This window comes from Tarenaya hassleriana, unplaced genomic scaffold (assembly GCF_000463585.1).
Source record: "Tarenaya hassleriana unplaced genomic scaffold, ASM46358v1 Cleome25, whole genome shotgun sequence".
Lineage (NCBI taxonomy): Eukaryota > Viridiplantae > Streptophyta > Magnoliopsida > Brassicales > Cleomaceae > Tarenaya > Tarenaya hassleriana.
In genome coordinates this window covers 1062691-1075938 of record NW_010965775.1, presented here as the reverse complement: position 1 = coordinate 1075938, position 13248 = coordinate 1062691, and the positions used below count along the sequence as shown (strand labels likewise).

Sequence of the window (13248 nt, the reverse complement as noted above, 5' to 3'; positions counted from 1 at the left end):
ATATCTCTCAAGACGGTAATCACCATGCAACCGACTTCATGGACCATCACCACCACTCCGCATTATTGACCTCAGTGTTGTACGATACAATACTCACCACCCAAACGATTTCCCCATTTGCAAACCCTTTGAACATCGCACGAGAGAGACCTTAAATGTTGGGGTAAACGAATCCGACAATCGATTAAATGATTTATCACGATCAATTTTTTAAAAAAATGATTAGGGTTTTTGGTATTGAAATGAGGAGTCGATGTATAAATTTGTTCTCGTGGATGGACACGGGCTTAGGGTTTCTGAGCGTACACGTAATATGTTCCAACTAGACTGAGTTTACGATCGATCTTGCATGCATGCACTTGTTGGGAGATTGCAGAAACCGACCAAAAAAGGAGATCATCTCCTGTATCGATAGCGTTTGAAGTTGAAGTAGAGGTGCAATATCCCACGCTCGAACGTACACTTGAACCCTTTCTTGTGCGAGTACTCCCATTCTTTGTTCACTATCCTAAACGCCTGACCACAAAAACGATATATATATAATATCAAGAGCCCGCGAATTTATCCAGAGTTTCAGACAGGAATACTGATTAAGAGAAACTTACAATGTCTTCGTAAGGAGGACCGGCATGGAAGCGGATCATACAAGTTTCTGCACTGTCCCCATCTTTCTCGATTGTATAGGTTGGAGCTTTGATCTTGTCCACTAAATCCGGGTAGAAGATGTTGAATTTATAACCCTGTACGATCTTCGGAGGCGGGTTATCGTGATCGTAATGCGTCTGGTTGTACTTGTTCCACTCGTATCCCGTATGGACACGGTTGAAGTACTTTGGTTTCCTCGGCCTGTACTTGTCATGCCACCAGTATACCTAACAGAGAAAGTCCATCATGTTCATGTTTTTAGTTCAGTGTTTCATGAAGGGCAGTGATGAAATTTTGTGTTGAATGATTTTCAACGGTGGTGGTACCTGTGAATCAAGGTTGACTTCGGCACCTGAGCCGAATACCGCATCACCTTCCTCCATTGCTCCCATAGCTTTCATGGCTTTCAGCTCGAAGTTATCTTCTGATGGTGCTGGTTTTGATGATGACATTGCTTCTTTGATGCGTTTCTGCTGTTCTTCCATGACAGCCATACGTCTTCTTTCCTGATTGTGGAAATTGTATTTACGTAATTGAATCATCCGACACAGTCTAAATGGGCAAATACTAAAGATGAAAACGAGAAGAAAAAAACGTTACCAGTATCTTCTTGTCTTCTTCGGGATCAATAGCTTCTTCATGGTCATCTCCATGCATGAGCTCTGGCGAAAATGAACCCGCCTCTTCTGCTGCTGTATCAGCTTCTTCTTCTTCCTCTTCTCTTCCTCTTAAAATAGGCTCTGGAGAAAATGTTTCAGCTTCTGCAAGATGGAAAAACAGATGGTGAAAAAGGGTGATGGATGGATGCAATTGCGGTGTCAGCCAGCATACGAAAAGGGCATTCGGACCTTTTATTTCTCGATCGCTCTCCTCCTCTACAGGCTGCTTTAAATTATGGTCGCTTTCCATCTTCTCTTCATCCTCGGAGGATTGCTCGAGGCGTTGCAGATGTTTCCTCAGCATCTTAGCATGTATTTCCTTCAAGCAAGCCTGCCAAAAACTCAAGTGATAATTGAGTATCAATCAAAACCCTAGTCTCCATTTCAAGAGCCTAAAACCGAAATCATCATAAGCAGACCTATTACCTTTGCCTTGTATATGTGGAGGCGCTTAAGAACCGCCTCCCAATACTCGACTACTTTCGCTGAACCAGAACGAAGCTGTGACTCGATGTCAGATTGCAGCTCTTCGAGTTCCTTATGAGTCTTCCCGTCCAAAAGTCTTTTGACGTCAGCTTCTACACCGGAATGCAGTCCCCTTTCTTGCGCAAGCAATTCAGCGGGAGGTTCCTCCCCTCTAACCCTAGCTCGGTCCAGTGCATCTCGTTTACGAGCTTCAGCTAGCTCCCAGTCACATACCACCATTAGTGCCTGGAAATGTTAAGCTTATCAGTATTATCAATCCGATAAATTCGTTGGGAATAGGAGGTTTATGCATATAACTTAACCCAGCACAATCATATGATTAGGCACTCGGTTTTCCATATAGATTTACGTATGTAAAAACTGAAATAAGAGCAAGCAGGGCCATCAACCACCAGAAAGAACATAATCGATGGACTCAAATTCCAGATATTCACAAGCATTTCTTTTCCACTGAAAACAATAGTTGTCCCACATGCAAGAGTCAGACTGATAATGAAGCTGCATAGTAATTACTTGCAATTTGCATATTTGCAGAAGGAAAATACCTCCCAATATTGTACATGAACAGGAGTCGCTCGATCCAAATCCAAATACATTTTGATGTCATCACGAAGCTCTTCCATCTCCTTAACCGTCAAACCCTGCATCATACATATCAAAAGAGTGTATGTAATCAAAGCAATCACACTAATCTCACTGATTCCAGAATGTGATGGATGAACATAATATGAAACTGAAACTACGATCAGAAAGATTCTATATTCCTAAACTAAAAAGCTTCTAAAACATAACGGAGTCGGGTTATTTTACAAAAATTGTAGTGATATTTTTACCTTGAAAACCATATATGGTTCACTGAGTTCAATATCCACGTCATCCGAACCATCAAGATGTTTACAGAGGATGTCGATTGGCTTTGTGCGCCCTTCTTGCAATCTAATCTGAGATCTCACCTTGCTTTGATCAAAATGGAACTGCATATTGCACAGATCAGTTAGACAATCTACACCAACCTATGAAATCTATATACCAAAGTGCCATAAATCGCAAAATTCATTAGAAAGAGAAATATGTTGACAGAAAGCAAAAGAAATACAGCATTATACCTCCTCCTCTTTCTTCTCCCAGTCCTGGAATTCAGCTCGAGCACGTTCTCTGGCCAATAATGCCTGTAGAATGCCATCATTGTTTTAAAAAAATAGAAACGCAAGTATTAATCAAACCAGAAAAATGTGGGGAAATCCGAAATCTCGTTCCATATTTACCATTTCTTCCTCGTGCCTTGCTTTCTCCAGTGCTCTCTCTTCTCTCCTCTTTTTCACCTTTTCGATCTCAGCCTGAATAATATTATCATAATAGTCAGTTTAATAATTGAACGAAAACCTTGGTACAGCTATACTCAGAATTCAACAACAAAGACCTACCACCAAACTACACATCGTAAAATTCAAAAGGGACAGAAATAAAAGTTCCCTGGCATCACGAATGTTAACCATACATACCATCCTTTCTCTCTGTCTTCTCTTCTCGGCTTTGATGGAGAATTCGTCTAGTGGCACTCCTTGTTGAACATCTCGTTCAATCTTCTTGCGCCACACAAATCTGACATTAAATGTTAACACTTTCTGAGTTGCAGATTCTTCTAAACTAGGTTACTCTTATTCCTAAGAATAAGAAGATTAGCTAATAATCAAACTCCACACATAACCTTGCTTGCGAATTTCTAGATTTTTATAAGCAAACTAGAAATAAAAGAAATCATATATTCTACTGCATTTCTGCCCTGGTCAATTAAAACGTACAATCCTCTTCGTGCAACACCCTGTTGAAAAACTTACACCAGTAACCAACACTACTTGCAGAATATGAATCAGACAACTGACAATTATCTATCGTTCCTAAATTACAAACTTTCATTGAATCACTTACTTTTCGTTAAGATTCGAATCCCCAAATGGGTTTGAATCATTTGAGTAACCCGATACTGAATGTGCCTTCAGCTTCTTCGCTGCTCGTAATGCCTACAGAGAATTCAACAAACACCAAAAGTTAGCAAAGAGCGTCACCACATGCAAGAAAAAAACAGTGAACTTGAAAAACAAACCTTCTTCTGAGCTTTCTTAGCCAAATACTCCTTTATTTCCTCTTCTGTAATCTTCCTGGACGAACTCTTCTTCCTATCCCTTCGTCCACCATCACTATCATCTGAATCCACATCCTCACTCAAGCTCCGGTCTCTGCTACGATGACTACTGCTCTTGCTCCTGCTTTTCTGCTTCCTCGATCCCCTCTCCGGCGAGGAATCGTCCGAGTCAGAGTAGGACAACTCAGACGCGGATGGGGGCTCGGATTCCGATTCCTCGTCTCTCCTCTTCTTCTTCTTCCCTCTTTCCTCTCTATCTCTTTTACTCTTGCCGTGAGAACCCATTTTCAGATTCTACTAGACGAGGACACAGATAAAACGTGATCAGCCAGTTGTGTCAATCGAAACCTCAAGTCGAGCAAAGGAAATTGGAAGAGAGAACCCTAAATCCTAATCAAATTTCCAATCACACCATGCACTTCACTACCCCGTAAATTCAAGAACTTGGAAACCCAACTCTCTTCGTCAATCAGAAACAACCAGAACCAAACTCGCGAATCCACTCGATACTTCAGTTACGCCACCGAATCGCACCAACCCTAAACCCCAAAAACCGAAGACCCAGAATCCGAAATCGATACAGGACTCGCGAGCAACGACGAGAATCACAAATAGAAAGCGAAAGAAATAGAGAGATTACCTGAAAGAGGGAGTCGGCGACGGCGAGGGCAAAGCTAGCAGGCACCGATGACAATGAAGGGGAAAGAAACCTTAAAGCAAGAGTTTATAAAAAAAAAAAAAATTAAAGCTAGAGCCTTTTTGTTTTTAACCTTCCTCAGGGTGTGACAAAAAAAAAATCCTCATTTTGTATTTTTTTCCTTTTTTCTGTTATTTCAATTCAGTCCTTCGTGAAGGCGAAAATTAGATCGATTGTCTGTAAAATTTATATCATATGCATGTATAAGTATTTTATAAAATGAATTTTTTCGATTATGACAAAATTGATCCTGAAATTATTTGTCTTTCACATGAAAAGGGTAGTTGAATTTTCAAACAAGATGCCAGTCAGTCTACAGTTGTTGCCAGAATCAAGAATCGCTTACTTTAATCTATTAAGAGTTTCGTGCATCATCAATTTAGCGTCTAACAAATTAATTTCAATTAATTGAGTTTATTTTCCTCTAACAAATTATCAGAATCTTTAGATTCCAAAAAAAAAGGAAAGAGAGCATGATGTGATAATGACACAGCGACAACCACCACCACTCCACCAGTTTCATCTTCAACCACAAGTTCTTTCTGGGAAGACAAAACACAAACAAGATCTTCTCTTTCTTCGTGTCCAAAGACTCTGCAAATGGTTTCCAATTGCCTGAGTCTCCATCTCCATCTTCCTCATCCCCACAAATATAATCACTATCGCTCTCCTTCTTCTTCTTCTTCAAGATTCCATCCAAAGGCTCATGTCTCAATCAAACCTGGATCTGATCCTCGTTGTTCTTCTCTTCTCCACAAAAGATTCAATGGCTCTTATGTACCAAACCCACGAAATAAAACCTTCGGAAGATGCGAATCTCGAGATCAGAAAATGGGGGTGTCAAGCAGGTTCGGTGGATTTTCAGTTTACTGCTCTAGATTCTTCTCATCCGCCGTTGACTCGGATGAACTCGGTTTCAACGAGTCCAAACTCGACCCGAGTCTCACCAACGATGACCTGAAGCCCACTAAACCGAGTCAGAGAACGTTCTCATGGTGGGAGATGGCGAGTCTATGGATAGGGCTGGTGGTCGGTGTACCTTCCTACTACCTCGCAGGCAGTTTGGTCGATTTAGGTATGGCTTGGTGGCAAGGCATAGCTACCGTGGTCGCAGCCAACGTTATCCTGCTCGTGCCACTCGTCCTCACCGCCCAACCCGGTACGATGTACGGAATATCCTTCCCTGTTCTTGCAAGATCATCGTTCGGCATCCGAGGAGCAAACATTCCTACCCTTCTCAGAGCTTTGGTCGGTTGTGGATGGTACGGCATTGAGACATGGATCGGCGGCGAAGCCATCTTCTTGCTGTTGCCGAGTCATCTCAAGAACTCGGCTTTGTCCGAGTCACTACCATGGCTCGGGACTTCGCCGCTGGAATTTGCCTGTTTCATCGTGTTCTGGCTCGCTCAGTTGTGTATTGTCTGGAGAGGGATCGATGGTATCAGAGAACTCGAGAAGTACTCAGCTCCAGTTCTCATCACTCTCACTTCCTGTCTCGTCATATGGGCTTATGTCAGAGCCGGCGGGTTCGGGCACATGCTCCACTTGTCGTCCAAGTTATCGGCTTCCCAGTTCTGGTCTCTGTTCTTCCCATCTCTAACCGCGAACATCAGCTTCTGGGCAACTCTCGCACTGAACATCCCAGATTTCTCACGGTTTGCCAAATCTCAGACCGATCAGATCATCGGTCAAGCCGGTCTTCCTGTCTTCATGGGGCTGTTCACGTTCGTTGGCTTGGCCGTCACGTCATCTACGAACATCATCTTCGGAAGAGTAATCTCCAATCCGATTCAGCTTCTCGGCCAGATCGGAGGGGTCACCACCGTCATCCTCTCCATCCTCGGCATTACCCTAGCGACCATCACCACAAACATAGCCGCAAACGTGGTCGCGCCCGCAAACGCGCTCGTGAATCTGAACCCAAAGTTCTTCACTTTCAGAAGAGGAGCCCTTCTCACAGCGGTTCTCGGAATCGCGTTTCAGCCATGGCGGTTGCTCAGATCCAGCGAAAGCTTCGTGTACACGTGGCTCGTCGGATACTCTGCCCTTCTGGGTCCCATCGGAGGGATAGTCCTCGCAGATTATTATCTCATCCGGAAAATGAAACTGAACGTGTTAGATCTGTACAGCTTGAGCCCTTTTGGGGAATATTACTACTCAAAGGGGTATAATTTCGTGGCGATGGTGGCTCTGATCGCCGGAATCTTGCCGGTGGTGCCGGGTTTCTTGCAAAAGATCGGAGCTTTGTCGGGGATCGGAGATGGGTTTGTCGTTGTTTACAACAATGCTTGGTTCTTCAGCTTCTTCCTAGCTGGATTCGTCTTTTATTAGCATCAAACTAAAATGCTAAGGTTGATTCCTAACATTCAGGGGAATATCCGGTTTGGTTTGGTTAAGGCGTCATTGTTTTGTTTGGTTCAGTGAATTACCTCAAATGAGCTAAACCGGATCAAAGTTGTGAATTGATTAGGCTTAGGCCCAAGTTGTAGAATCCATAACTAAATATTTTTATTTGGGTTTTTTGGGCTATTATTCATATCCATGTTTAATTAGGCCGGTTTTATATTTGCTCCTGACTTTGTAATAGGGGCTGATTATTTCAATATGTTTATTGAATAACTCCAATTCGGCCCATTACATGAAACTATATAACAAACCATGATGATGAATCATTGATCATATGTGTTGTAGCATTGTTTGGATGTGAGTAAAGTGTAACTTCATCAAAATTCGCATGCATCATCTTTAGAGTCCGCTCTTGCCTTCCGATAATGCATGAACTTTTACTGTCTTGCAGGTTTTGTAAATGTCACCCAATTTCAATTTGTGGACATTTTATATATATATATATTGGCCGATTCCGTTAATTTCTGAATAATTGGATCCATCCAAGTCTAATAATATGTAATAGTAATTAAACTAAATTGGATCTAAATATTAAATGATTGTAATTTATCCAAACTTAATAAAATAAAATAAAAAAAAGCGAAAACCCATTTTTTTAAATCGGATATTTTTATCCAAAAAGGGGAAAAAACGGACTAAATCGAACCTGATTATCATAATTTTTTTTAAACCGAAACAATTGAATCTGAATATAATTAAATCTAAGCCGAACCGAAGCTGGAAATTGTAATCACACACACACATATATATATATGAGATGGGCTTATTGTTATTCCGGCCCATGTTAACTATAATTTGTTGTTTTTGCCAAACCATGATGTGAATTAGAAATAAAAGCATCCAAATATTGTGAAATAAATCCTATAAATGAATACAACAATAACTCTTAATTCTTAACTTTCCAAACTCTTAGTGAATGTTGTGGAAATATATATATATATATTCCAATTTCATATGCAATCCAACATATGAAATTCACTAATAACATATTATAGCAACAAAAACAAACAAAAATTTATACCGAATATTATTTTATTCCTTAGACAAGAGCAGAGAATCCGCGATAGCATTACAACACACAACGCACAAACGCTAATCAACACAAGAAAGCAAATAAGCATAAGATACTAATAAAAAGGATGATAATAATCTGCTGATTCCGAGGGGAACCGAAGCTTGCCAAAGGATCGAAGTTGCCCTGTGAGGGAGAAACCCGCTGCTTCACTCAGCGGCCTTCAACCTTTCTGCAATCTTCATCGCTCCAAACTACATATTAAAAAGGACACAATACCAACCACATACACGCATACATACATGATACATAGATGCATGCATGCATGCATATGCATAGATCTCTTTAGTTCTGTGTGTGCTGTGTCCTTGTCTTTTGGGCCACTCCCCTCACAAAGAATAAGAAGGAGAAGATTCGCCATTGATCCTCTCCTCCTCCTCCTTCTTCTTCTTGATAATGAATCAGAGGAGCGGCCCTTTCATTTGTGTAGTGTTGTGCTCGAGAGGGTTTCAACAATGGAGGTTTTTAGGGTTTTTATAGCTTTTTTTTGTGTGTGTGTGTGTGTGTCTTTGGTCATGGAGACACTTAAAAGACGGATTGAAACCAATCTCGCACAACCTATAGTGTTCTCTCACTTTTTCACTTTTCTTTGATTTAAAATTCATTGTCTTTTTATATATATATATATATATAATAACGATGACGAGTGAACACTATATATAGCTTTGTTTCGTGTTTACAGTCACTATATAATATATACGGATAACGTTATTAACTCTATATTCTTTCCGAATCTAGCTAAACGTGACAAGTTTTCAGGCAAATTTTCTAGATATTATGCCAAAACAATTCTATGTAATCTCAATTTAAGAATCAAAATCATAAGGCTATATATATATATATACGGTATTATAAATGATTTGTGATTTTAAAAAAAATCCAAGAAAAACTACAGAAGATTATTGGTGTAAAAGTGTATAATTAAAAATGATGGGTTATATTGGTGTAAAAGGGACATGAATTATTATTTATTTTTTTTCTAAAAGTGGGAAGCAGATGGGAATGGGGATATAGATTTCAAATATGCTTGGAATTTTGGATCTTCCATGGAATATGCCGTTACCAAACATGCCCTTTTTGGCCTCATGACATAAACATGTCTTTTTTTTTTTTCACATTATTTTCATAGATCTCATGCTAATGTTTGAAAATGGTTTGATTGGTGGATGTGTAAGGAAGCATTTCCTTTTGTTTTTTTCCTACGAAAGTTATTACAAATAGCATATATTTTATCATACATCTAGATTTCATTTTATCTGTAAATATGGAGTATATATGTAACTTTATTTTTTAAAAAAATAAACAAATTCAAATGAACAAAAGAGTATAACAAAAAAAAGTGTCACATATCCAACTTATCTTTTATGGGTACAGAGAAAGTATATAAATTCGTTATCTTTTGTATTAGATTATTAATCTAGAGTTAAAAAAATGATAGCTTTTATTAGCATCAAACTAAAATGCTAAGGTTGATTCCTAACATTCAGGGGAATATCCGGTTTGGTTTGGTTAAGGCGTCATTGTTTTGTTTGGTTCAGTGAATTACCTCAAATGAGCTAAACCGGATCAAAGTTGTGAATTGATTAGGCTTAGGCCCAAGTTGTAGAATCCATAACTAAATATTTTTATTTGGGTTTTTTGGGCTATTATTCATATCCATGTTTAATTAGGCCGGTTTTATATTTGCTCCTGACTTTGTAATAGGGGCTGATTATTTCAATATGTTTATTGAATAACTCCAATTCGGCCCATTACATGAAACTATATAACAAACCATGATGATGAATCATTGATCATATGTGTTGTAGCATTGTTTGGATGTGAGTAAAGTGTAACTTCATCAAAATTCGCATGCATCATCTTTAGAGTAAAATGATATGTGTTTGATTTTTTTTTTGGACGAACCGTTTATTTTTAAACGGTTCTTTATGACCATAGCTTGATTCTTAAGTTTTTAAAAAATAAAATTATTCATTAAATTAAAATACAAAAATATCGTCAATTTTTACTATATATATATATATATATATATATCTACTTAGCTATTAGACTTAATAAAATTATGAACGTATATTTTTGGTCTCCTATTTCATCGTTGAAGAATATGTCTGCATAATATGTATATATATATATATATATATATATATATATATATAGTGGAGAGGTATAGAAAAATGCCAACATGTGGAGTGGACCAACCCATGCAACCATTAGAGATAGACATTGACCACAATTCGATTGGTGCTTAGAGATAAAATGAGGTCCCCATTAGCACATAAACAAGATTATCACAAGCACTTCGGTCATAATCCATAACCAAATCAAATGCTAATAATGTTGTAATCCATGCTTACCTTTTTATTTTATTTTTTTAAAGTTTTGGTTGATTTAAATACGATTATCATCTCCATATATTTTAATCAAACTTAATTTCCCCACCAATAAAAGTCTCGTATCAATTTATCATAATTTATAGTAATTAAATACATCTTAAAAATATATTAATGTTAGATTGCAGTCCACCAACGCGTAGTGGATTCAAGGAAAATATATACGAGGAAAACAAGGTAAAATTTTATTTATAAAAGAAATATATTATCATTCTAAAGTTTTTTTAGACTCTTAAATATCTCAATAATGTGTTTATTGAACGACAACGGAGTTGGTCGGTGCCCGGCAAGAGAATAATTAGTCTACTTGTTCACAAGATTTCCCGACAATTATCTTCCCTGCAGTTTACCAAATCCTCTGTTCTTCTTTTTTTTTTTTCAATACAAAATAATATTATATATCTATATCACATCTTATAAAAATAGAAAAAAAAAAAGACAATATCTCTTGGATTTGCGACTACGTAAACACAAAATCTGGTTTACGAGACAAATATGAAATTTCAACAATTATCTATGTTTATATATATATATATATATATATATATATATCCTTTTTAAATTATTTTTGTTTTTTTCTCAATGGATTTCACGAATAAAATTTAACCTATTTTTTTTTATATTCACACAATTTATTTTATCGAGTAGAGTTTTGCATGCAATACCAATAAAATCAATAATTTATGCTACAATATACTACAATACCGAATATGAACATTAATCTTTTTTTTTTGTTATTTGGTTTTGACAATAGGGCAATTAAATAATAAGATTCAGATTCCAATTTCAAATCTAAATTTAATATATAAAAGGAAAAAATGGATATATAAATGATTGGTATTCCCCTCAAAATATTCGATACGACGAGAATTGTTGATCACAATAATTAGTGCGAGAGAATATATATACTGTTATTGTGCAGCCGCCACCGACGCTATCACTCAAAGGAAAATATCATCGCCGCAGTTGGTATTTGCCATTACTTTATTTATTTTGTTCCCATTATCAAAACTAATTGCGAATAATATTAGATAAGAACAAAAAAACACACCACGTAAAAACAATGATTTTATTATTATTATTATTATTGTTGTTGTTGTTGTTGGAGAATATATTCATGAATTGGATGGATGGCCGTGACGACTATATAGGAGTAACGTTGAGCCTTTACATATATATATATATATTGATAATTTGAAATAGTTGTTCAGAATATAAAACCGAAGGTTGAATAGTTTTCCGATAATTAAATAGTGTAATATTATATATATATATATATATATTCTAAATATACTTTTGAAATTATATAATATTTCAATTATGTACTATAACGATATCTTCTCTCTCTCTATATATATATATATTTCATTTTATTTTAAAAATTCTAACATACTTTTGTTGATATTATGAATATCATAAACCTTTTTTTTCGTTATTTTTCTTTATTTTTTTGTTTTAAAAAATATTTTGAAATATCAAATAATTTAAATTAAAATTGAAATATATTATCCTTAAATTACAAGATTATATCATTTTATTAATAGTTTTATCTTATGAAAATGTGTCCATCGTTATTTTCCTTTAACATTAACAAATTATTTTAAAATTTTATTCAAATTATATTTAGCCCCAATTTCCGAAACGGGAAAACAATGGAAAGAGACTTTGGCGCAGTTCATCCCCTTTTGTTCCGTAGATTCATAAACGAGTAACGCATTTTAGATACATTTGGTACGTAGCATGGGAAATGCACACTTTTAGTTGTAATAACCAATTAATTAATTAATTGGTATATTTATCTTTTATTAGTGAATGAAGCCCCTTTTTTTAATCATATAATAATTCGTATATTTGCGATGATAATCTAAAAGTAATAATCATTGCCTATCCTAAATAAAATAAAATAAAAAAGCAATGATAATCACAAAGCACAAATGATTGTTGTTACTCCAAAAAAGCATTAGGTTTCCAAAAATATCAACCGACCAAATGCACCAACCCTAACTTATTAATAGATACATAATTTAAATATTACTATATATATATATATAAGCTTATTTTTTATGAGGAAAAAAATTCAAATTGAAATATTGTTTAAGTATTAAAAGATGACCAAAACCACAAGTATTCAAATAAAAATATATAATTAATTCAAGCGAGTATGAGAAGACAAGTGGAGTATTTATATAGATTGCGTGCACGTGGATTAAAAAAGACTCGCAATTTCTTCACCGGCCATCTATGGAGGTCAACGTCCCACCTCCCATAACTCATTTTTTTTAAGGAAAAAAAAATCCCGACACATCGCGCATTTCATTTACCAAAAAATGTCACCATCTATATATATGTTAGTCCGATTTTAACTTTATAAAAAAATCCAAAAAAATATAAAATAATTTTAGTTTGATTGAACTTTGTTATGTTAATATTAAATTTTGATGTTCCTAACATTAGTTTGGATCTTAATTTGTATATCCGATTGTTAAAAAAAAAAGATTCGATTTTATTAATATAGGAAAATTTTGAATGAAGTAACAATCAAAGGGCAACTTTGGTATATCGATTTGGATTTTGTTTTTTTTTAATGCAATCTAAAATCTATTAAGTTTCAGTTGGATTGGATGAACTATATTGGATTATGTTGCATTATGCCCAAGCTTGGGGTTTTCTGATACATTTGATATATATGGTGCTGAAGTTTCAGAAAAAATATATTCGGGGTGAGATCGAGAAATAACGAAAAGATCGGA

General features: G+C 36.2%; 2 protein-coding genes across 3 annotated transcripts; one reads left to right on the top strand and one right to left on the bottom strand.

Moving 5' to 3' along the window:
- Positions 1-172: 172 nt before the first annotated feature.
- Positions 173-4666, bottom strand: LOC104816364 (cactin). Of its 2 annotated transcripts, none has more exons than XM_010545152.1 (14): positions 4574-4666; positions 3895-4227; positions 3720-3811; positions 3293-3392; positions 3056-3127; positions 2897-2959; positions 2624-2764; positions 2336-2431; positions 1731-2015; positions 1494-1635; positions 1246-1406; positions 972-1151; positions 606-872; positions 173-516 (listed from the first exon to the last, which is right to left on the bottom strand). In XM_010545152.1, exons 2-14 carry the CDS (start codon positions 4216-4218, stop codon positions 397-399), a joined length of 2043 nt encoding a protein of 680 aa, XP_010543454.1. In that variant the 5' UTR covers positions 4219-4227; positions 4574-4666; the 3' UTR covers positions 173-396. The 2 variants fall into 2 exon arrangements, with proteins under 2 accessions (XP_010543454.1, XP_010543455.1); XM_010545153.1 differs by having other exon boundaries at positions 3895-4230; positions 4574-4665.
- Positions 4667-5060: 394 nt separating this feature from the next.
- Positions 5061-6961, top strand: LOC104816667 (purine-uracil permease NCS1). The gene has a single exon (XM_010545598.2). It carries the CDS (start codon positions 5231-5233, stop codon positions 6959-6961), a length of 1731 nt encoding a protein of 576 aa, XP_010543900.1. The 5' UTR covers positions 5061-5230.
- The last annotated feature ends 6287 nt before the right edge of the window (positions 6962-13248 follow it).

Coding starts and splice junctions, on each gene's coding strand:
- LOC104816364 (XM_010545152.1), bottom strand. CDS start 4,218: ATGGGTTCTCACGGCAAGAGTAAAAGAGATAGAGAGGAAAGAGGGAAG. Junction 3,812..3,894: donor CTAAGAAAGCTCAGAAGAAG/GTTTGTTTTTCA, acceptor AATTCTCTGTAG/GCATTACGAGCAGCGAAGAA. Junction 1,636..1,730: donor TCCACATATACAAGGCAAAG/GTAATAGGTCTG, acceptor AGTTTTTGGCAG/GCTTGCTTGAAGGAAATACA.
- LOC104816667 (XM_010545598.2), top strand. CDS start 5,231: ATGGTTTCCAATTGCCTGAGTCTCCATCTCCATCTTCCTCATCCCCAC.